The sequence below is a fragment of the Acyrthosiphon pisum genome, chromosome A1, assembly GCF_005508785.2.
Source record: "Acyrthosiphon pisum isolate AL4f chromosome A1, pea_aphid_22Mar2018_4r6ur, whole genome shotgun sequence".
Classification (NCBI taxonomy): Eukaryota; Metazoa; Arthropoda; class Insecta; order Hemiptera; family Aphididae; genus Acyrthosiphon; species Acyrthosiphon pisum.
This window is the reverse complement of record NC_042494.1, coordinates 154,513,474-154,538,777: the sequence shown is the minus strand read 5'-3', so window position 1 is coordinate 154,538,777 and position 25,304 is coordinate 154,513,474. Positions and strand designations below refer to the sequence as shown.

At 29.4% G+C, this 25,304-nt stretch overlaps 1 protein-coding gene across 1 annotated transcript in view; it reads right to left on the bottom strand.

Annotated features, from left to right (window-relative positions):
- The window catches only part of LOC100160630 (DNA-binding protein D-ETS-3-like), a 58,744-nt gene extending 35,085 nt beyond the window's left edge, over positions 1 to 23,659 (bottom strand). The window contains exons 1-5 of the mRNA XM_001947593.5: positions 22,809 to 23,659; positions 17,571 to 17,731; positions 17,074 to 17,294; positions 12,847 to 12,918; positions 9,957 to 10,034 (exon numbers count right to left, since the gene is read on the bottom strand). Coding sequence (XP_001947628.2) covers positions 9,957 to 10,034; positions 12,847 to 12,918; positions 17,074 to 17,294; positions 17,571 to 17,722 — 523 coding nt within the window. The 5' untranslated portion in view covers positions 17,723 to 17,731; positions 22,809 to 23,659. The remainder of the gene's footprint in view (positions 1 to 9,956; positions 10,035 to 12,846; positions 12,919 to 17,073; positions 17,295 to 17,570; positions 17,732 to 22,808) is intronic.
- Between the last annotated feature and the right edge of the window lie 1,645 nt (positions 23,660 to 25,304).

The window sequence follows — 25,304 nt, the reverse complement described above, 5'->3', positions numbered from 1 at the left end:
TAGGCATATCCTTTTTTTTATTTAAATATTTATAAGCCACTCCATTTTTTTTACATTAACTTACTCTATTGTGATAAATTATTACTAGGTACTTATAAATTATATTGATAATTTTCGTTTCAATGAATTAAAAAAAAAAAATCGAGAATAAAATAATAATATATATTATATGTAATATGAATAATAATTTTTAACTTATTATACAAATTATTTATTTATTTCTCTGTGTGCATAGATAATTGTAGAACCAATATTTCAGTTTATATTTTAAATAAGAACAACCCGTAGGTACTACATTATATCACTGGGAACCATATCTATGAAAAAAAAAAGTCTTATATATATAGTTTCGTTTTCTTTCTGCTTCTATTATAACCATGATAAACTTAATGACCGGCCGGGACACTGGGACATGCCGTTAAAACTGAGACTAACCAGGTCAAACCGGGACGAATGGCAACCCTAGTAATAATAATATTATAGTAAGAAATATTAAAATTTAATTGTTTTTAACCTTAATTTAGGTTTATTCAAATTTAGCTCCTGTATTAGGTATTTAGATACTTACACTATTAAAATTAATAATTATTTATATGTTTGCTTCCCTTTTATTCATATACAAATGAAGATAATCATTTTTATAATTGTTATATAAATAATAGTATATAACACATGGCGGAAATCCATTTACTTTTCAATGGGACTAACATTATTAACATCAATGTGGGTGGGGGTAGGCTTCTATCCCAAACAACTAAAAAAGGAGAGAGCTTGACGGACTTTTTTTTTATGGGGGGGGGTTAAGCCCCCGTATACCTATGATATAACACTTTTTTTTAACTTACATACCTATTTTGTATTACACTATCTATGAAATAATTATTTATCATAGTTGCAAGATCTGTCTGTATACACTATACAATGTGTGATGGGTTGGCTGTGGTTGGGTGATGATATCTTCTATTCCCATAACACTATTTTAAATAATATATATTTCAAGAATTTATATTTTATAATATTATTAATTAGTTTACTTTGATGAATTAGAATATTTATTAGATGATTGGTAATTAATTTTTTTATTAATTTGTAGGTAGGTAGGTATAGGTATCTATCTAGTTCTATGCAATATACAAATGTGAGATTTATGTATCACATAATATATATTATGTATATATATTATTTTTTGTCGGATTATCTGTGAGTCATGTCTCAATTATTGTCAGCAAAGATACGATAGGGCCAAAACTGGGGTGCACCAAAAAACGTGTATTATTGATACGGTTGTCGTCCACGTGCAGTGTCGAGAACAGGAAACGATAAGGTAACGTGGAGAACGCATATCGCAAACGCGGGCAACACGCTTGTAACCGCACGCTTATTTTTTATCTGATTTTGTAACATTCAACATGTCACTCAGAGGAGCATTATTAATTTTCTAAAGGGTCGCCGCCACCGCATGTAATATCTGTACAAATATAATCATAGGACGTGGTTATTTTTTTCGTTGAAAAGTTAAAACTTATTGCCATCGGGAACGTCTCAAAATATTTCAAAATATTATGTTTTTTTTTACAATTCCAATGAGAAAAAATAATGTACAATGTAAACATTTTTCGATTTAATAAAAAAAAAATAAATAAAAAGTTGAATATTTTGGTGTTTTCGACAAAATCGGTTACAATCATAAACTTGAATAGGTGCCGACTAGTTTTCAAAATCATTTAAAATCATTATAAGTTCTTTTTGTGTGATTAAAAACATTTTTTTTTTCACATATTATGTTCTTACAAAGAAATAATTAATATTTACACAATTAAATTATATATATATAAATATATAAATACTATAACTTTTAAGTATAGGTAGATACACTCAGAAACCTGATTTATTATGTTATAATTGATAACCTACAAACGTATCCATTTTTATATCTTATAGAAATGTGAAAGTACGATTGAATTCAATGTATACTTAAATACTAAAATACCTATGCATATAAAGGTACCTATAGAAATATATATATTTAAAGTTTAACACGAGCTTTATAAATTTAAAATTGCACAAATCGCGATTTTTAAGTAAGTTAATACCTACCTTTTTTTTTATGTGTTTGACACTTTGACCACGCATCGATGGAGGAATAATATAGTTTCACATCATAGGTGTTTCCACTCAATGGCAAGTTAAAACCTAAGCGTCTATATATAAAAACGCGAATTGACGCTATGTTGTGTTTTACAGTTTTCCAATCTACAACTTTATAATTTCTACAATTTTTTATACATTTTATTTTAAATAAAATAATATATAACAATGGACTTATAGATATTCAACATGAAAATAAATAATTTATAACCGTTTTTTAAAACTCTACAAATAGAACAGCCGGTGATCAATCTACATAAACTAATAGCAGGCTGCAGGAAGACGTCTTATCATATTATGTTGTTTTTCTGATATTTTAATTTTATAATTTTTAATATTTAAAACATTCCATGTTTTAAAATTAAAGTATATACTTGACGTAGTTATAAATGTGCAATATAAAATAATTGGAATCATAACACAAAATTACACGAAAGGATTGGAGGAAAGTACGATTGTAAATTTATCAATTATAGTTATTATTAATATTTTAGATGATTCGAAGGATGTAACTAATGATTAGTTGAAAGCTTGAATAAAACTAGTCATCCGAAAATCCTGGTATCCAATTAGTGCACCGCTATATACAACTATTGAACTATATACCATTAACCAAGGTCTAATCCGAAAACTACTTATATGTGCACCCGCTGCTCTGGGTATAAAGTTTGAAGTACGTATATCATTTATATCCGATCGAAATATTATTAGGTATTATAATTTATATTTGAAAAATTTAGACATAAAACTATATTATTATAACATTATTTCTGAGTCGCACAAACAATCACTAAGTATTCAACCAATCAATATTGTAGTGAGGCAGTGAGCTAATGGTCATAAATAATCATAAATGAATGAGCCATAATTTACGATTTAGTACATTTCATTGCATTTTAGTGCGTTGGCTGAATTTTTTATGCATCCATGCAACATTAGAACGTTAACAACACTGGAAATATGTATTTGTTATAATAATTAATTGTATTTTAAATAACTTCAAAAACGTCATACAAACATTATAATATAGTAGGCAAGCAAAGTTCCGATCAGAGTCATATTTTAAAATACAATAATAGTTTTAATTATTACGACTTATGATGTATATGTAAGTACCTATACATTTCAGAATAAAAAAAATCGTCTATTGTAGTTTACAAACTACAGTGCTATTAATTTTCAGACAGTGTACTGCGCTCTATGTGACAAATATTTCCTTTCCGTTTTTTGCACCCCTTCCGAATCATATCGATCGGAGAGAAACTCAATATCCTAGCGCGCTCTGTTATTCAATATTCTTGAACTTTCGTATTTCAAAAATAAGTAAAATAAGAACACCGACAAAGTGACAAATTCAATTTAAGTACTCGTATACGTCTTATTACTTATATTACCGAATGGGTACGCCTCAATGATGATTAGTTACTTATTAATTAATCGGAAACTTCTATTCGCCATTCCGCATTCGGTCTAACAATGTTATACAATTAACAATGAAACCCGTAGTATATTATTATTAATATTTAATGAACATTACAAAATAAGAGGAGGTCAGCACACTGTGTGTTTTTCATGCGCACGCACAAATCACAATATAATGAATTTGCGTTCAGCAATATCGACCTTGTTTTGTAAGCTTTACGAAAGCTTATTGAATTTACCCAATATCAAACTTAAAGTTAACAATTTGTTAAGCTACACGTGGGTCGGAGAGAGAAAACAAATAGGTACCTACCTAGTAGCACGCCGATATCCTCTCAACAGTATCTATTGTTTAAAAAAAAATATTGCTTTGAATTAAAATGTCAAGAATAATATTGTTTCAGATTCTAATCGTCTTTATTTCAATAGAAAATCATGTCCATGATATAACGGTATAATATAGTTATTGATTAATATATAGGTACTCATAATTATAAATAATTATGAAATGAAACTATAAACCTAAATATTTTTAATCAATTTCTATTTCTTTAATTTAATTAATACAACGGTATATTAGAATAGGTACATTCATTAATCATTAGTTTACTATAATCAGTTATCTCAAAGTGATGATTCGATATACTATGAGCCATGAGCAATAATGCCATAATGCGATTAAACAATGAACATAATTTAAATTGAAATTAGACTTATTAGGCCGTCAGATGTATAGACAGGTGATGGCCACAAAGCGGTGTAGGTACACTATAGTAATAAATTGATGTTAGGGGTGATTAGTACCTACAACGAACACTTTGGTTTATTATTAAATTCACCTATGTTACTTAGATATAGGGGAACCAAGCTATAGCGACGTATAATATCACTAAACGGTTTTATGAAATCTATGCCAGGTGAAAATAATTTTAAATTAAAACATAAACACATGTTCTAAAGTTGAGTCAAATATTTGGGTATACATATTTTTTATTAGGTACCTACCCATCTAGTGGTAAGTATTAATACACATGATACATTTACTGATTTATCTAATTACACTTTATTAATTATACAGCCTATACTAGTAAAATATAATAATATTATACTCTATACTCAGTTTACTCTATATAACTATATAAGTATATTCTATAATAAATAATAATGGATATAATAATATGCACTATGCACGTTTTTATTACATTTTTAATATTCATATATTATAACATTTGTTATATTTTACAGTTTTTATTAAAGTCGAATGATACACTGTACAGTTGTAAAAATGCAGATTACAGTTGTAGAATAAATAATATGTCTTTTATAAGTCACAATGTTACAATTTCACGATAGATACCTACATCAAATAATAACATTCAACATAATATAACTTATAAGTAGGTAGGTATTATGTATATACATACATTAGCCTAATATAGTTCCTACTATAGGACTCCTATTATTTTTGTATTATATAGTGCAATTTATCTGAATATTTTGATATTTTTTATTTAAACTTGTAAGATAGATAACTTGTAAGATTTGGTACCTACCCAAACGATAAAAAATATAATATAACGCGGGTAAAAAGTGAACTTCAGTTGATAAAAATAAGTAAAAAATTCGGCATATCAATGATAATATTATTATAGTCACGCCGTGTACATCGCCACTGGTCGTCATAAAAATGAAAAATTGCAACGTCATGTGAGATGTTCCGTATAAAAACGCTATTGTGTACATTAGTATTTTTTTATTATTATTATTATTATTATGCGCGTATTTTTTTCTGGCCCGTTTGGTTTTAATCATAAACAAACAATGGTCGAGTTGCGGGACAGAGTGAAAGGGTCGCTCGTTAAAGGCGGTCGTCTACTGGTGAAATGGACCGAAAGGGCCTTTAATTGACAAAGGCCGCGACGCGTGTGGACTGGGGCTATTATTTCGGGCCGTGCGTACGGCAGGAAACCGTACGCCGCCGACTTTCCATTCCGAAACGGAAACCCATAGAGATTAGTCATGTTCGAAAACTCGTCGTCGTCGTGGCGGTCGGCGAGTGGGTGCAGTATTTGGTGTGGGGTGCCGAAGGAGTCGGGGGCAGATAGTGGGCAAGAGCGAGTGTATTCAAAGACTCCATAACATTGCGGGTGTGGGTGTGGTGGTGGGGTGAAGTGGGGTGGCGGAGAAACGACATGTGATATGGTATCGACGACAGACAAAAGTAACCATACCATACGTACGCACTTCGATTTAATTCACTGGTAACAATTATAATTATTATTGTCATAAATTCTCTTTATTATGTAAAATAACGTTCGACTATAATATACAGAGGGGTGACATATAGATATATTCGTTATGATTGGTGACAATGGAGCCCTGCACGTGTTTCAAATAATAACTTTCCAAAGTTCGAGTCTCTACAGTAGTTGAAAATGTACATTTCAAACACCATGACTATTGTGTTTCCATCATCATTTTTGAAATATAGTTTACCATGCAATTAGTAAAAGTAAAAGTAAAAGCAAAATTTGTATGTATTGCAGGGATTTTGTTGTTTTAATTGGTATAGTTTATCTATACATATTGCGTGTAGGTAAAATATATTAAAGATGACAATAAACGTGTGAGCTCAATTTCCCGCGATACGTCTCCCCGTAGCTGCACTAGCTGCCGATGCGCACTATTGGAAAAATAAATAAAACTACCATTATTCACGGGTTGGTGGGTTTTTTCGGGTTTGATTACATATCTTGAGTCAAATGTTTTATGGTGCCGAGGTTAACGTGTGCGTGGTGAAGGGTGAAGGGTGGATACGAATGAAAGCTTCGAGACAAAGCGCTCTGGGTAAACAAAAAATAAAAATAAAAACGTATATAATATTTTTATTTATTGCTAATAGGGATGGACTGCAGTCGTTTGGCGAGGGGGCCGGGGCCATTAATCATAACCGAGTTAACTGTGGCCCCCTCCCACTGCAATATACAGACTCGCCTATGTGAAATTTTATATTGCATTGTTCGACTCGATGACTGTCACGAAGAGACACCTCGGCTTGTGTATACGGTCTATTGCGAAAAAGGGATGTCAGTCACGCTATATATATATATATATAGGTATGCTCTACAGTCAAGCGCCGCCGCGCCAACACCCGCGCGTGGGTGTAGGTGGGCAGGTATACCGAAGTAAACACGATAATCAATGTTTATTTTTTTCACCACTATTATAATATTATACCTACCTACAACAGATACCTGCCTATATATTTCGATTATATTAATGTATATTCGGCCCGCCGTGGCTGTCGGCGGAATAGGGGCAATTTTTTTCTCGCGTGTTTCGATAAACCTGCAATTTTAAGTGTACACACAAATGAACAAATGCCGCACTCATAAATCTTACTTAAAACCAATCTAAAAAAGCTGAGTGGATGACGCGTGGGGTTAATTCTACACATATTTTCATAAAAATATCATACAAATATACAATATTAATATACAATACAATATAAGTATACGGTGTACCTTGTACAGTAATATTCTTTATAAGCACATAATATTTTAATTTTTATTTGTTACTCTAATAGATTATTTAATTTGTATTTTATAATTTACATACTAGATTACTAAAAGTATATAATATAGCATTTTTATTTCCAAACAGGATATTAGTTTTAAGTGCATGTAGACATGTAGTGTCTTAAGATTCTGAGCGAAATAATGATGAGTGTTTTTTTTTCCAGCGACGTCACATTTAGGGGCAGTAAAAAAGCTTCAACTTTGAGAGCGGTTTCTAGTTAAAAAAAAATTGTATCTAGTTCGCACTTCGAGGCGCCCCAGTTTTTTTAAAAATGGGTGGGGCCTGGGACAATAAAAAAATCGAGGAAATCGGGAATATATAATATGCAGCGTTCAGTTTTCGACAAAATAGATTTTTTTTATATATATTATAATTCAAAAATGAATAACTGAAGAAACTTAAAATGTCTGTTAAAATATTTCTACGAATATTTTTTAGATGTCATGTTGATAAACTTTTTGTTTGGAAGTCAAAAAACTTGAAAATGTAATAGTCAAGTTCCTCATAACTCATAACCATAAGTTATTCGTACAACAGCTTACAATTTTTAAAAATATGTATAATAATAATATGCAAAATTTTTTTAATAGACATTTGCAGTTCAAATACTGACAAAATTGGAAATTTATACGAAAAATAATGGTTTTGCTTCTAATAATTTCAGTTATTCTGTTGTAATTAAAAAAATATTAATATTGAGACTCATTTTCAGACTAAATTTAAGTCGCATTTGTACTAAAAATCTATATTTTACATCTTAGTATAATATATTCATTGATACTCGTAATTGACTTATAAATTATAATAAGTTCATAACAATAATATATTATGCTAATATGATAAAATAAATAACTAATTAATATTATATTAAGAATATAATATTCTAATACATTATACATTATACAATATTAAATATTATTATAATATAACATAAGCAACGATTTTGGAAAAATTAGTTCAACCTACCGTAGGTTGAGCGCCATGGGACCCTGTTTTGGATCTCGACTAAATTTTGGTAACTATACTGCTAACAATGAATTTAAAATTTTATTTTCTATTGCCATGGTATATATGCATGGTATATAAAACTAAAATATATTTTTAATATTTTGTTGTTATATTTAAATATGTCTTAGAAATAATAATAATTTTAGGTTTGCGCTATTCATATCAAAATATAGGGCACAAACAGAAAATAACGAATTAATATAAGAAACCGATAAATGAGAACCAATTATGGGTATCATTTAATAAAAGTATAATATTATTGTGAGACTAAAATTAAGGTTCTCATGGCAGTGTGAAAAAATTCACTAACTAAATTTGGGCCTCACGGGACCATTGGACAAAACTATGAAAACCCACATAGCGCTAAACCTGTTTTAGTAATAGAAAATTCAGTTACCTATTATAGTTACCTTCTAATATAAATTAATTACAAAATATCATTTTTTTTGTATGCAACAATTAGGTTTTCCCTCAATGTACAATTTTATATGTTGTACCTACATTGCATTTAGCACAATCTTGGTTTTGTTTCAAATACAAATTAGTAGTTCATTATTACAGAATAGTATAAAAATAATAATAACTATCTGATGAGGTAGGTAAACGGTTAAAATATTTTTTATGCTTACTGTATAGTTGCCACCATGCAGAGAAATAAAGATAACATGTTTTGCAAATTTAATTGCTATTGCCCTACCTGTTGGATTATATGTCTCAGATTATGATTTTCCATCATATATTTTCCCAATTTCAAATTAAATCCATCCCCGTGGGCTGGAAAACCAAAATGTGACAAGCAATCAGTACAACGAATGGAGCTGAAGCTTTCCACGAGCATTTAAATAATGAGAATATTATGTATCTACTATAATATTATATTTATTTTGTACGCAAACCAGTACTTGTATTCTATAGGAGAAATAATCAGTGCGTTAACGAGTTGTAAAAATGTGCGCAAATAAGTTGTTATTTTAGTAAATGTGCGCAAACTATAGATTATAGGTTTATTAGGACCACCCATGTAAATATTATATATTATATTATATTGTTGAAGTTTGGGATATACAATGATAATATTCATCCTCTATTAATCACTGTTTTCGTTTACTTATTGCATCATCTTTTTTGATTTATGTTTTAATATTCCCACGTGTTTTGGCCCAAGTATGGCCATTAATTGATTAAGTATAATATTATGTTCTACGAGACATACTTTTCACGAGAATATAAAAAAAACATTGTTTGTGGCTTAATAGGCATTTTAAAAATATCTACCTAGTTAAACTTCAAAATATAGAACATGGAAATTTGTTGCAAAATATATGTAGTAGGTATAGACACGGTAGAGTAAATCATTTTGTATTTTAGTCTTTCGAGAACGGTTAAACTTTTTAAGTTTACCACTTATTTTAAGTAATTTCGTCGAGTGCACACTATTATATTTTGTAGGTATACTATGTACCTATATATTTATGAACTGGTTTTCAAACTTTATAATACTAGTTGATACCAAAACCATGCATAAATGATAAAAATGAAATAATAATAAGAATAATATAATAGTAGTATTTAAACTAGTTTTAGTAAGACGGTTAGGTTAGACTCGTATACTCATTAATTAAATATTTATGATTACTTTTTAAAAATGTATTACATAATAATATTACCTACTGTGCCTAGGTATATTTATATTTTTTTTTAAATAAATAAGATAATAATATGAAATTATTATTTTAATATTTCAAAACAAAACTTTTATTGATGTAATTAACGTTAATGGAAATAAATTAATGACATACCTGATTTAGATGACGATCTAAATGAATCTGATATGGAAGATGGCAAATACGACGATGATTTTCCTACAGAAGATAAACCTGTAGAAATTATTGAAAGAAATATTTAATTAAATATTTTTTTACTAAACAAGTAACTTAAGTTATAAATTAATATCATATATGCGCACAGACTTTACATCTATAGAATTTAAAGTACTGAGTAGGTACACGTAAACAAATATGTTAACTGTAATAAATAATGACTTATGAGTAAAGGTAACTATAATTAAATAGCATAAATTATTATTAAATTATAATTTAATAATATATTATTTTGTTTTTAAATTATTTTATTTAATAATACAATTATTCTAATAACTGAATATTAAAATAGTTGTACCAATATACTATTATAATATTTCTATAGTTTTATGTTAGTCTGTATTATACTAATATGTATAAGTCGCAGGGCTGTCCTTAAGATTTTCGAGGCCCAAGGGGATAACCAATTTTTAAACCAATTTTACCACTTTTTTTCAAACGCGAAGCCTCCAAATTTAAGCAATAAGCGTGAGGCCCAGGGCCTGGACCCTGCCCCCCCTCCCCACGGACGGCCCTGATAAGTAGGTATACCAAATAATGTACCTATTATTTTGTAGCTTTGCAAGTGTTTATTAAAATAATAAATGAATAGTCGAGTGCAGATAGAATAGCTTCGATTCTTAACAAACTTTTTTATATAATATATACATAGGTAGTTTATTACAGTAGCAGGTAATTCAAATCATAAAGCATCTAAAAATATTTTTAATTGATTACCTATAGCCTATACGTACTTATTAAGTACATGTATCTTTTTAAGTTTTTTATCAAACTTTTTCAAATATGTAATTTAATTCAGGAAGAAATTCAGCTGATATAATTTATTATTAAGTAATAATTTGTTTCGTAAAGCCGTATATTATTAAATTAACTATTAGTTAACTTTATTCGTTGTAATTAGTGAATTAGCCATATTATTGCATAAACTATACTATACATTTATAATATAAATTTGTTCAATAATTGTTTTTAGTTAGTCGTATTTTTTATGCTCTAGGTGTTTGTTGACTAGGTATTCATTTTTGGTTATTACTTATTATTTATTTATTAATGTTTTCACAATAATATTATAAGTTTTACCGAAAATAAAAGTGATATGTGAATGTCGAGCTACTTATGAAGCTAGTACAGCTATTGTTCCATTTTTGACTTAGATGTTTATAAAAGTTTGAATAGTATTTTTGTTAAAAACGTGTGAAATCATCGAAAAAAAAATGTCACAAAGAACCCAACAACGTTTCTCGGCTTTGTACTCTAATTCAATGCCAAACGGGGAAAAAAAATCTATTAGATGTGAAGAAGAAAAACTCCCGAATAGGAATGATTGGTGAGGCGGTATGGGATGGCGGCCATTTGACTGACGACAGTATCCATGGTAACAGCATGTGACCCTCATACCGATGGGTTGACAGTTTTTCCCCCTTCCCGTAAAACCGTAAAAGCGAACCTTCGTCGGAGATAAACACACTATCGTCAATATGGGGGGGGGGGGGGGGGGGTCGCGTGGCTCCCCTTTTCACCCGACGTCGCAGCTATACATTTAATATATAGTTCATACTAATTCAATATCATACATATTATAAACATAACATATTATGTACATGGGGGTTAAATTTTTCGTCTCCGCCTACAGATCTATGAGGATTATTATTTTTGAAATGTAATTTTTTTCGATGATAAAACGTACCTGAACTGCAAGATTATTCGATACTAACGCGGTTGTTCTGGGTTTATACCGTTTATAGGTAGATAAATAATATTATGAATAAAAACATATTTTAAAACGTGTATGGGTATTTCAAATAGGTAGCTGTTTATAAAAGGCACTGATTACTTTAGTTACATCAAACGCTGTACAAGATTATCCCGAGAAAAGCTCTTTATTGTTTATTTATCATATTTTGCAGAAAATTGTAGGTATTATTTTTTGGTACCTATACCTATATAACAATAAATTGTACTGATATTCATTCTTTCTGATAATTTATTATTGCCATATTATACGCACCTACTTATACGCGTATAATGAATGGATAAAATAATATAGAAATCTAAGTCCCAATATTTAGATACCTACTGTGAAAAACTTATGATAAGCGTGTACTGTGTACAAATGAATAAATAGGTAGGTATAGGTTAGGTTACCTACAACGGATTTTGGACTATACGGAGTTTTTAATGTAAAACACGATTTGTGGACTCAGTGCAATTTATATAATGTGCAATCCACCACTTGAATCCATTGCATCTATACATACTAAAACACTAAATACTTAATTGGTACACCACCGCAGATTGCATACTAATTATGAAACTAATTAAAATTAAATTAATATAACATATCAACGAAATTAATCTATAATAAACATATATGATGTGTATAATTTGCGATTACAATATAGGAAATGATGCAGAACAGTCACAAGATACGCCAGATATTTATAATATATAATATATCATTATATTATTGGTGGATAATAAATTGTATGCAATTTTTCCACATGATATGTTTAATATAATGTATACTATATATTATGTTATTACTTATTTTATACGATCAAACTTTCAAAGTGTATAGAGGAAGTGGCTATCATATAGTAGATACCTATTAAACTGAAATAAAATTGTATTCTGTTCAAGTTATAATATTTTAGTTTTTTCAGTGAGTAAATTATATTTCAACTAAGTGAATTTTAATTCAAGAATAATATTGTATAGGTATTTGCGTTTACAAAATAAATATAATTTTCTAAATAGGTATATTTGTAAAATTATTATAAGTTGTGATAAAATATTATGTATATATTACCGTTTGAAGTCGACGATGGTAAATGCATCAATCCAGAGCTCTTATCATATCTGCTATTTGATGAATCAATGTCTGGAAAAATAAATATTACATTTTATTTTTATTTTTTAATAAACGTACAGAAACATAAATGGGTAAAGGTGACCTATACTTGTTTGAAGTGCGGAAATAGACGTACTACCTATACATATTATATGGTCTACATATACATAGGCGATGGGAGCCCATACTCGCTACTGATTATTTTGTGAAGGCAACATTTTCTAAAAAATACTTAACAGATAATTTACTTCATACCTTGTAGGTATTTTACTACTAAATATCTATTGTTTTCTGTTTTGTCTTTACTGTCTAGCTTAAAAGTAATACAGATATCCGGAAAAAAATCCCATAAATATTAGATATAAAATGATGAAAAAATATTTATTTTTTTTTTGTTTTAATCAAAGGTATCTGGAAATTATAAACTAATCTCCGAGGTTCGGTCTTTACCTTACGTAGGTAGGTATTTACTATTTAGTAAAATGTACATGGCATGGCTTTGTATTATAGTTGAAGATTGCCATCGTGTAAATTTCGTGATCTCTGCGTTGTTTTCAAATATTTTTTATTGTATTTTAAATACAAAAGTATTTTATTGTAGAAAAACGTTTATCTTGCTACCACAAAAATATCACTTTGTTATAAAAAGTATATCCTTCGGTATCTTCGGTATCTTTTTTTAATGCTGTACACGGTTGTCTACATTTGTTATTATAAAGATAAATCTATAATGATATATCATACATAAATACAATAGTATAATACTGCGGCGTCGAATAATATGTTTTATAAGGAAGATGAAAATTAAAAACCAGCATTTATCCGAATTTATAAAATATTAAATCCCTGAATACAATTTTAGTTGATTACTTTTAATATATATAATTATATTTATGAGGTAGGTAATTTAAATGCACCTCATCAATTTGTAAAACCATTTACATATTATAATATACAATGGTAGAAATTGATAGTTTGATGTACCTATGTATCTATATTTTTTTTATTATTTTCATGAAAATTATTAAACGGTTTACGTACCTAGTGTACTAGTATGAGAGCATACTTTGTAGATTATAATATACTCATACAGTCATACATTATATCGTATAACTGCTAAATGTCTATAATCTAAATGGTATATACTGTAATTTGTGATACGCCTAAAAATGTAATTATATTCAAAATATGTTCGCTATACTGTGATTAAAAAGTAATTATTCATCATTGAGTATTAAATCAAAATAAACAAACTGTATATTGTAACACTAATAACATTAATAACATTAATAACACAGATGTCGAGGGAAAATAATACGCTAAAGGCTGAACCAAATAAAACACAAATAACTAATAAATCAAATATGGATATTAACTGAAAAATGGGATAGTATGTTATCTGTGCATTATTAGTTAATAATTTTAGAAAGAAAACATATTTTTCACTAATTATTCAAAAGTATAACATTTTGCGATAAAACATGAGCGTCTGGAAAATGTTTTTAAATAGATATTTTAATTTTATTTTGTTAAATAACATTTCTTTTGTGCCAAATAAAATGCACCAGGAAAGCTAACCGGAACACCGGAAAAGGATACTATCGTTGCGGCTCGTCGCCTGGAATCGGTATAAATGTTCCGGAGGTCTTCTTTTTATCATGTCTATGTTATTTTTTTCTATTTGTTTATAATGATAATTTTCCCTCTTTTTATGTTGGGTATCCATTATTTTCCGTTTACGTCAGCAAAATAATTATCTGAAAAGGTGTTGAAAAAAAACAACAAAAGCTTTTACAAAAATAATACATTTGAAAGAAAAAGGATTCCATCCCCGTTTTAGTTTCTTGCATTTATAACAAGAAATACGATTTGCTCCAAGACATTATTCTTATTCAATTTAGTAATTGGTATTAAATAAAATACAACATTATATGACCCGAATAATACTTCAACTAATTTATTTATTTTATTAAATGCGTTTATTTTGTTTATAATTGTAATTTATCATCATTAAATAATTACATTTATCTAAAAATAAAAAAATATATTAGAAATCCAATATATAATACAACCTATTCAAAATGTTCTCCAAGCTTGGTTCATATTCTATAACATTCATAGGTATTTTAGAAAAAACTTGTTTGTATAGGTACATTATACTAGTAGGTATTGCACATTGTACATACAATAATATATACTATATAGATACATCAAAGTTTGATATATTTTATATTCAGAATGAAGTTTACCTTTACTTACTGTTTTTTTTCTTTTGTTTACATAATTAATTGAAGGCTCGAAAAGTTGTATTGATTATCTCAACAGCCTTCATGTCGGAAATTGATCATCGACGGTTAAATTGAAATTTTCTACATATAGGTATATTTTGTTGTTCTATCAACATATTATTGATAAATATCTATTTATGGATTGATAAAATATCTAGCTATTTTACTAGGTCCTGCTAAAGTTTGGTTAAATAAACCTCTTCTCGCAATTGCATTTCAATTTGTTATAGGTAAAATAAAATATAAAAATATAAAATAACTATAATATACGCTTGCTCCTAACAAATTAGGTACTTTTTATTAACTACAGTCTTGTACAATTAAAATAACAACGATTCATCAATTTAAACTTATCATGTAACGATGTATTATTATTTTATAAATTCAAAATTGAAATAAAATACGAATATTAACTTAATTATGATAAAAACATTTATTAAATTAAAATAATAGAAGTTTAAATATTTTAGGGAATTATTAGCTATATTATATTATATATTTAAGATTAAAAAAAAAATGATGAATAGTAAGATACCTACCTATGTAAAGTAGATACTATATTATACCATGTATTTTCAAGGAAGGAAATGATAATCATAAAAGGATTATGTGCGTGGTCTGATATGGTCGTCGGAAGTGGACTGCAATAATAAAAACCGATGTCCCTGGCATATCATTAAAAAGCATTTTCTTTTTTTTTCGTTTTATTCGTTTTCACTTTTTATTTTTTTTTTTGCTAAAAAGCCACAACGGATGTACTCAATTTTCATTCGCTCTCCTCCCACACCCGGTCACCCCTTTACTATCTCTTTCCTATTCGTTTCCGAACGCCCGGTGAGAAAATATATGTATATAATGTATTGTGTTTGAGCTCAGTGCAATTGTTCCAAAATGCGCCATTTTTTCTCAAAGGGCCAAAAGCACAAAACCACTGAAGGATGACGACCGAAAGTTGTTTCCATGGAAACTGTTTTCTTCCTTTTTAACTTTATTTTCTATAAAAACGAGTAACGACAATACATTATATAATACGCGGTATACTGTTTGGAGATTTTCAACGATATATTATATTACTATAAGGTACCTACAAATAATAATATTATGTTATTTTTTGTGTTAAATTTTATTGCACTTACAATATATAATATATGGTGTTTGTATTATGTTGTCTTTAAATTTATTTCTATAGAGTATTAAAATTGAACTAGTGATGGGAAAGAACACTAATTGTGTGAACTTGATATGAACGAGTTCGATTTTCAAGAAATGAACTTGAACGTGAACTAAGTTCTTATTAATTATGATTTTGAACGTTTTGGTTTCGTTCATTGACAATTTAATTTTAATAGGACAGGCGATAGGATAACGTTTTGAAATGTCTTGTAGCCGATCAAGTTCTTTCTCAAAAATCAAAAGATATAATTTGTTTTTAATTTTGTTTATTTTTAGTTTGGATATTTATTTTTGCCCTGAAATCACAACGCCGCACCGTTGATCGTCGATAAGAATAGTTGGTATACCATTTATGGTATATTATTATAATTCTGTTGTAACTTGAAATAATACAATATAGTGTGATTTTGTTTTCGTTTATTACTCAACATTATTTTAACCACTACTCTATAATTGTTATTTTCAATTACTAATAAAAATCGCCGGTTTCGACGCATAGTCGGCAGCCGCACGTAATTCTACGTATTTTTCTTTTTTCTTTTTTTTTCTTTAGTAACTTTTATAATTTTAGATCATTTTAAAAACTATAAACTACCGAGCTGCCAGAACTAGAATTTGAATTAGTTCATATTTAATGTCTTGAACTTGAACTAATTCATTTTTAGAAAGAACTTTCCCATTACTGAATTGAACTATTTATTGAACTGTTGTTAGGTAAACTTACAATTGTTTCGTTTGTCAGTATTATTTTGTTCATCCTGAAATAGATCGAGTGAATTGGTAGTTGGATGACTGGACACTGGCGTCCTGGATGACGGTGTTGCTGGACAAAAAGGAGACGTGCCTAGGTCACACGATGATAAATAACTTCCGCGATCCTGTAATGCGGCTTTTGCCTTTTCCACTGACTGTTTGAGTTGCTCAAACGTAGAATTACACGCAAACCTAACAAAAAATTGAATCAAGAATTAATTATTATAATATATTATATAAATTCGTATGTTGATAATAGACATCCACGGAAGCAGGTTTTGTATAACAACTACCTAGATATTTATATAGTAAGTTGAAAATTCAAGTATTTCCAAATATATTATCAAATTTAAGATAAAGTAAATGTATTTACTATACTTTTGTTGTATTTACCCTAAAAATACATTTTTTCCATAAGAAGAGACGTTGTTATAAATAAATATAAATAAATAAAAATATTTTGCTTACCTATAAGCACAACTAGCCACTCCTACCGATGGCCATTGCGGAGTAGTAGTCGGAAGACAGTCATTTTCTGTTTTTATACTAGGCGGTGATGACATCGCCACCCTCTTCAGGTCTAAAGCACTTTGGTACGAACATGTACTTTCGTACATCATTGAGTATAACTGAAACAAACATAGAACTTTGAGAATTAATTATATTATAGTGTATATTTAATTTATACTATAAATTCTATATTTATTTATTTTAAGTAAATAGATTTCATAACGCAATTATGTTTAATAAGTATTGATAAGGCAGTGTTAAAAAATCCGTATAGGGTTATAGAAGAAATACAAGATAAAACATAGCAAAAAATAAGAAATAACCTCAAATTACAATTCTAAAAGAAAAATAATTAATTGTAAAACGAGCAAGTATATCAGTTAAAACAAAAGAGTAGTATCTATTGAAAATAAATCTCCATCTAAGTAAAATAGAATTTAAATGTTGCCTAAAAGTGGATAAAGATTCATAAGTCAAAATATGTATACTAAATTTATTTGTCCAATACCCATATAATATAGTATTTATGTAATTCATTAAGACGTGAAATTTGCTTTATCGCAGTTGATCATGTTTATTGCCATCTTAAACTTTCAATTAATGGGTAAGTACCAGTTTGAGAGTAGAATTCGGCAAGGGAACTATTAAATTTAAAAAAAATATTTTTCTAATGAAACAAAAATTATAAAATATCTGAATAATACATTCTTAGACACAACACTCACCAGTGGCATATTTACGAGGGGGATCAACCCCCCCCCCCCCAAAGACTGTATATAATATGCAAAAATGTTGTCCTAACTTGGCCACTAGTTTTAAAAGCGGGGCTAATGGATAAAATTATATCCCCACCCATGGCAAAAACCTAAATACGCCACTGACATTTACCAACGTTAAAATTGGCTTAAAATGTTTAATTTGTGTGGTATTATCGAGTAATGTGTGAGCTTTTTCTGTTTTAAGACTAACGACAAATTATCAACTCTACATAAATTTTAGAAGTTGATTTATGAAGTTGCCTGCAGGAATATAAATATAAAATAGGACATATTCATAATTACCTACTACATTTTCAAAACTTATAGCTAGAAATAAATATATCATATATTTTTTATTTGTATATTTAGGTACTACCTACCCATTTGTTCTGTTTATTTAGAAATTAGAATGTTAAGAATAAAAAGGTGAATAAAAAAATTATTAATTTCTACGGTTAAGAAAAAATACGTTTTCAGATTAATTTCGAATCATATTCTTTCTTATTAATTTTATACAATTATCAATTTTGACATGAACTGTTCGTATTACCCTGATAATAAGATTATTAGATAAGTTATTTATTAGCATAGCGATCGGTTTGGTACAGGCTGTATAACACAATGTACAGGTTTATCTGTATTTACCATGTGTAAACCGTAAAGTAAATAATGTAAAACATTCTTTATATTCTGAAATTTAAAAAATGTAAAGGAAATAAAACACAAAAAATAAATATATTATAATATAAAGAACTGTAAAATGTAATGTACAAAGATGATGATGAATAATTTAAACCTTAAACGCAGGTGGAAAAAATTGAATCCACACTATTTAGTCATTCTACGCGGGACTTTTAGTGTTTAAAACATTATAAAAACATAAGTATTTTTTAAAATAAAAATGCAGAGTACTATAATAGCTTTTTAAACATCGATAAAGAATCTTAAACAGTTTTTAATTAGTATTTATGATGACTGTAATAATAAACATGGCGAACCATAAATAATAATGTCATTCGCTCTACTCCCCTTTTTTCACTAACTGCCTTATTTGTAATTACAACTGTTTTAATACTATTTATGATACAACCAAAGAATCAAAACACGTACGCGTTTTTTACATGATAAAAAGGGTCAGTATATGCATATGTTTAGAGGGTTGTTTTGTCCTTACATGCCGTTATAATTTATTGGCTCGAGTTTTTCGAATAACTTTCCACACCATAACTTATTTTCCTGTGTGGTATATTTTAGTGTACCGTTTTTTTTTATTTTTTTTGTCAGAATTGCTGGGTAAACAACTGTATATATATTGTTCAACTATAAATAATAAACGTGTGATTGCAGCTAAAGTAGCGCTAAATATTTTTTAACCCTATTTCCGACCTTTCGTCGCCGCCGACAGAATATAACCTGTTTCAACCACAACAACTTAGGGACACCCATTAGGAAAACCCAACAATATATTTTTTTTATCCGATTGTTGAATCAATATTTTCTTAGGTAGGCGTGTATAGGAACATTTGTCCAAAACTAACATATCTGCAAGTAAAAATAATAAATATATAGGTAAGACATATTTTATACAGTTTTATACTATATATATATATATATATATATATATATATTATATATTATATATACCTATACCTACAACTATTTAGATGCAATTTATTAAAAAAAAAAAATTAACATGGCTGCAGTTAAAACATATTTAATTGAACGAAGACTCTGTAACGTACCAATTCGATTTGTCGTAAGTATAAATGTATAATTATATTTTCAACAAAATATTTTTATGATGTATGATTTGTCACAATGATTTTACGGCATGATACAAAACATAATGTTCCCATTTTTAAAGTTGGTAAAATTAATAACTTCAAATTTTAATTATTTGTAGGTACTAATGTATTTAAAGTCACTTAACGTTTTGAAACATTATAATATGAAATAATTATTTTTTTATCCATTAATGAATGCAACCCCTAAACCCCACATTAAAACTGACACCTAGTGCATAATATTGGTACACCCTCCGCACGTGCAGTGTTTTGCAAGTGCTGGCGTCGGTATATAAGATGTGCTTTTAAACAAACCCAAAATATTCAATTCAGGATTATAATAATATATTTGGTGTATTGATGTTTGGATGTTTGAAACAATAAAAAAAAAAAACTTAAGAATAATTTTGAAAATTGTGATAATAGACTATAATATTATATTGTACAATGTGATCCATTTAAATATGTCTATTATTATAGGTGTCTACCTATGTCCTATATGACACACACATTATTTCGTTAAGTTTTTGATATTATTTTTATTTTTTTTTAATTATGTCATTACAAAACAAAACGTATGAAAAAATTATATTTTTATATTAATTTATTATGGTTATCATAATTGATAAGATTTCACAAAAGAATCTTACAAAAACATTTTAATTTATTAATTTATATTTCCAAAATATGAAGCAAACATGTTTTTAAATAATAGCGGTGAATAGCCACGCCATAGGTCCTTGACGCCACGTATCAATTCTGTACAAAATAATATGACCGGTCGTGATGCACGAACACGTACTGATTTTTATTTTATCGTACCATAATATTATATTATTAATTAATTTAAATACTATAATATGAGCATAGTCACGTGGCACTACCAATGTGCGAACCTAACTCCGCAAAATGTTAAATGCTTATAAGTTGTAAGTTAATTTTTTTAATTTAATTTAATGAAATACGACAAAAAATTATTTTATTTTGGAATATGAATTTAATGTAAAACACTAAAAAACTGTGTGCATAAAAAATTATAAATGTTACAAAATAGATATTTCTTTTCAAAAAAGCAGAAACTTTCCGAAATAATGAGTGTAGACACTTAAATTGATCACAATAAATGAGCATCTATTGTATATCTTTAAGCAAATACGTAAGCGTTTCATAGAGTTGTTATAATTTGTATTTGTACATATACCACGCGTGAGTATATAGGGTCATATACCTATACTATGTACCAGGTACCTATACTATATATATATATTACAAAAAATACATCCGATCTTACATAGTATAGGTACGAAATACGAATTATAAATTATAATTACCTACCTATTATGTACCTACTACCTATATGTATATATGTACATAATATATTAAGTAATAATACGCAATAAAACGTTTATTTTATAATTAATTGTACATCAAAAACACTTCTGAATCACTCTCCTTTTATACTAGAGACACTTATAAAGTAGAAATATAAGTTATCATAGGATTCTATATACTATAAAACTAAATCTATCCATCATTCATCTATTTTTATAAAAGTATTTAAAACATTTAAACGGGGATTGATTTTATATAATCAAAATCTATGATAACTTCTATATATAATTCTTATTTTTAACAACCATAATGTGTTATACACTTGTTTACAAATTTAAATGTATATAATATATCTAATCACACGTTCAACGCATTCTCATAATAGGCATATGGTCATAAAATATACCTATCTGGGCTGTCATAATCACCGTAACTTTTATCAGTGCGTACACCTACAAGTATCGAATTTCTCACGTAAAATTGCATGTTGAAAATTTTAATTTTCATATCTATTTTTCAACACATTTTTAGTTTGACTTTAATAATTTGTTTTTTTTTGCATAATTTTCACGAATAGAAGGTGCACATTAAACAAAAACTCACACAAAATAACACTATATAATAAATAGAAAAACAATACTGTTTTGATAAATAACAAAATAATAAAGTCAATTATAATATCTTGATCGACTGACGAAATTAATTTTGTGTTTATTTTTATGGATTGGTGACGAGTGACGACAATTATTACTGAATATGTTGTTTTCCTCGACAATTTTTGTAATTAATTATCGCTAATTGATATAACTTTATCGGTTACTCGCATTCCGATTTATAACGTAGTTGAGTACTTGCCTTACAAAGAATGTCCTAGAGTGCTGAAAATTGTGAGTGGTATTCTAGTCACGAAAAAAAACGTGTGTTAAAGTTTAAATTTGGTGGTTGGTCGTGGAGGAGTGGTACGATTTTCCCCATAAAAATTGTACAAAACATGTTAGTCCCGGTTAAAATAAAATAAAATATGGTTACCCTACTGTTGGAATAGATAGGTGTTACCTACAGGTAACTGCACTTACTCTATATATTAGAGCAGTAAAATATATATTATTCTATTTACATATAGTCAACTCGCACGCATTTCTATAGGTACGTATACCTATGTGCCTATATATGAAATAGTTTAACAATACATTAAAAAAAAAAAACTATAGATCTCTAATCTATATGACTGCAGATTTAGTCGTAGACGTAATATTACAATAATATAAGTACTAAAATATATTGCATGCCGTATATATGTAGGTAGTATTAGAGTTGTTTACCTGTGAAAAATCGTCCTAGAAAATATGATTTTCCGCTTAACGGGTAGCGGACGTCACGCGATCTGAGAGACCGTCAACAAATGGCTTTAAAAACAACGTCACGAGCAAAGAATCGCAAATTCGACATCATCGCATCACATCGTGGGATTGGAAATTAAAAAACACCGTTGACGACCACTGTGGACGGTGTCGCGCGATCTCCGCAGATCGGTTCAAACGGCCGCGGTTGCCTGCGCGCGCGATAACGACGACGAGAACAACAATATTATATAATATATTGTGTATAGGTGTGATACGACTGTATAATATTGCCGTTGTTGTTATGATAACGGGCACCGGACCACCGTTTTTCGCACCGGACACGCCGTTCGGAAGTGTATTTTCCGGCGGTTCCGTCGAAACCGCGACGCACTCGTCACCTGCAGCCGGCGCCGCAGAAGTCCGGATATCGCGCGGCGGGCCTACGACGTCGATCGCACTATACAAACGAATACTATCGTAGCGTATGCGGACAACGACCGCTGAATATACGGCGCACTCGTCTCAGGCGTATGTCTCGACGAGCCGCTGTATATGAGTATATATTTCGTACACTGCAATAGTTACACTCGCGGACGACAGTCGCCAATATATTATAAACGATTACAAAAATGTATGTATGTTACCGCGGTTGCGTTTATACAATATACATGTAATATACCTATACGATCTGTCGCGTGCCGTGTATAATATGACGGCGGGTATAAAGCGCGCGCGGCCACTGTATATACGATCACCCACACTGGCGGCGGTGGTCTGTGTACGCGATATCACACGAACTCGCGGGCCCGTACGACTATATAATGATCCGATAATTAAATTTAACGGGCGTCCCGGTGGCGCACTCGGGGGGTGGGGAACGCCATCCGACAGCGATACGCCCGGCGGTTCCGATTGGTCGGAAACGGATGCGCGCACGCGCGTCGCGTCCTACGCCGAGTTTTCCGCCGACCCCCACAGCCGCCGCCGCCGCCGGATGACATTGTCCTTCTTTTTCTGCTGCAGCTAGGGATTCTCCAGGCGGCGGCGGTGACGCGCGCTACCCCTCTTCGGTTCGTCGCGGAGTTTCCCCTACCCCTACCCCCCGCCCCCGAACCTATCTACCCAGCTCGACCCACCGTCGCGTCTACCCTACGCCCCCTTGCCGCCCGTCCCGCACGCACACCGCCGAAATAGGATCATCCGTACAAATGGCGCTCGATAAAGGGCCACCGTTATGATATTATTAAATGTATATTATTACTATCTGTATAATATGTATAGCCGCAGCATCTCCAATAAGAGCAAATATCGTTTCGACGACGCGATATTCACATATACGTATACATATTATAGAACGGCTGTATATATACGTTTGCGGAGAACGGTCTTGTTATATTATATTCATGCATTATCATATAATATTATATACCGATACGAGTATAGGAGGTATAGTACGTATGTTATAGGAATTATTATGACGTTATTGTATTGTAATGATATTGATGTAATATGAATAATATTGTATATATATACCTAATATATCAGGTATTCGTCTCGCTGTAACAAAATAATGTTTTCTTTGAAATTAGGTATAGGTACATGCGACTTCCGCAAACAGCATAGGTATATAACAAATTCTCCAATATGTATTTGAATTTAAAAGTAAACATAGGTATAATACTAATTAAACATGCCAGAAAACTTGCGACTCGTATATAATAGTCATATCCCATCTTCAACTTATACAGTGTCAAATAGGTATAGTTACATTTTTAGCCTGGTTGGTCATATTATAGGACGAGTTGGCATAGAAAAATAATTATCCGAGGAATATTGCAAGGCAATTTATTGACAGCAAATAAAATCAAAGGTCTATCAGGGAATCAGCTGCATGTCAGTATAGTAGAAATCATTAAAATTTAATAGAATAACATTAAACAGGAAGACTTAGATCGTTAATTTCTTGTTAAGTAGTTTTGTTTTTTTTTAAATATTACATGACGTACTAACTACTATGGACGTAAATAAAGGCAGCCTTAGTGGAGGGCTATACCTACTTGGTATTCATTTTTTGTATCGTGTGTTGGCCATAAACCCAATATAAACAAACGAAAAGTTATTCATATTTATTATTATAATAAATAATAGATAATATGCTAGCTGAATAGTATGCTTCGTAGTTATTCGTTTTCTCATTAATGTTATAACTCATTTTAATTTTGTTCAAAATACATTTGTATAATATAATACATCATTTTTTACTTGAATTAATGATACTTATATTTTTCCGATAACCTACTGTTATAATTTTTATTTTCTAAAAGTTTTCCTATATACTTTTTAACTTTTTGAAGTTTCTTTTCATTCGTAAAGTATAAGTTCTTTTTAATTTCAACATAAAACAATTACACTTTTTAGATTCCTAGACGCAAACATATCAACAATGAATGCAATCATTAACGTCAGGTATCTTAG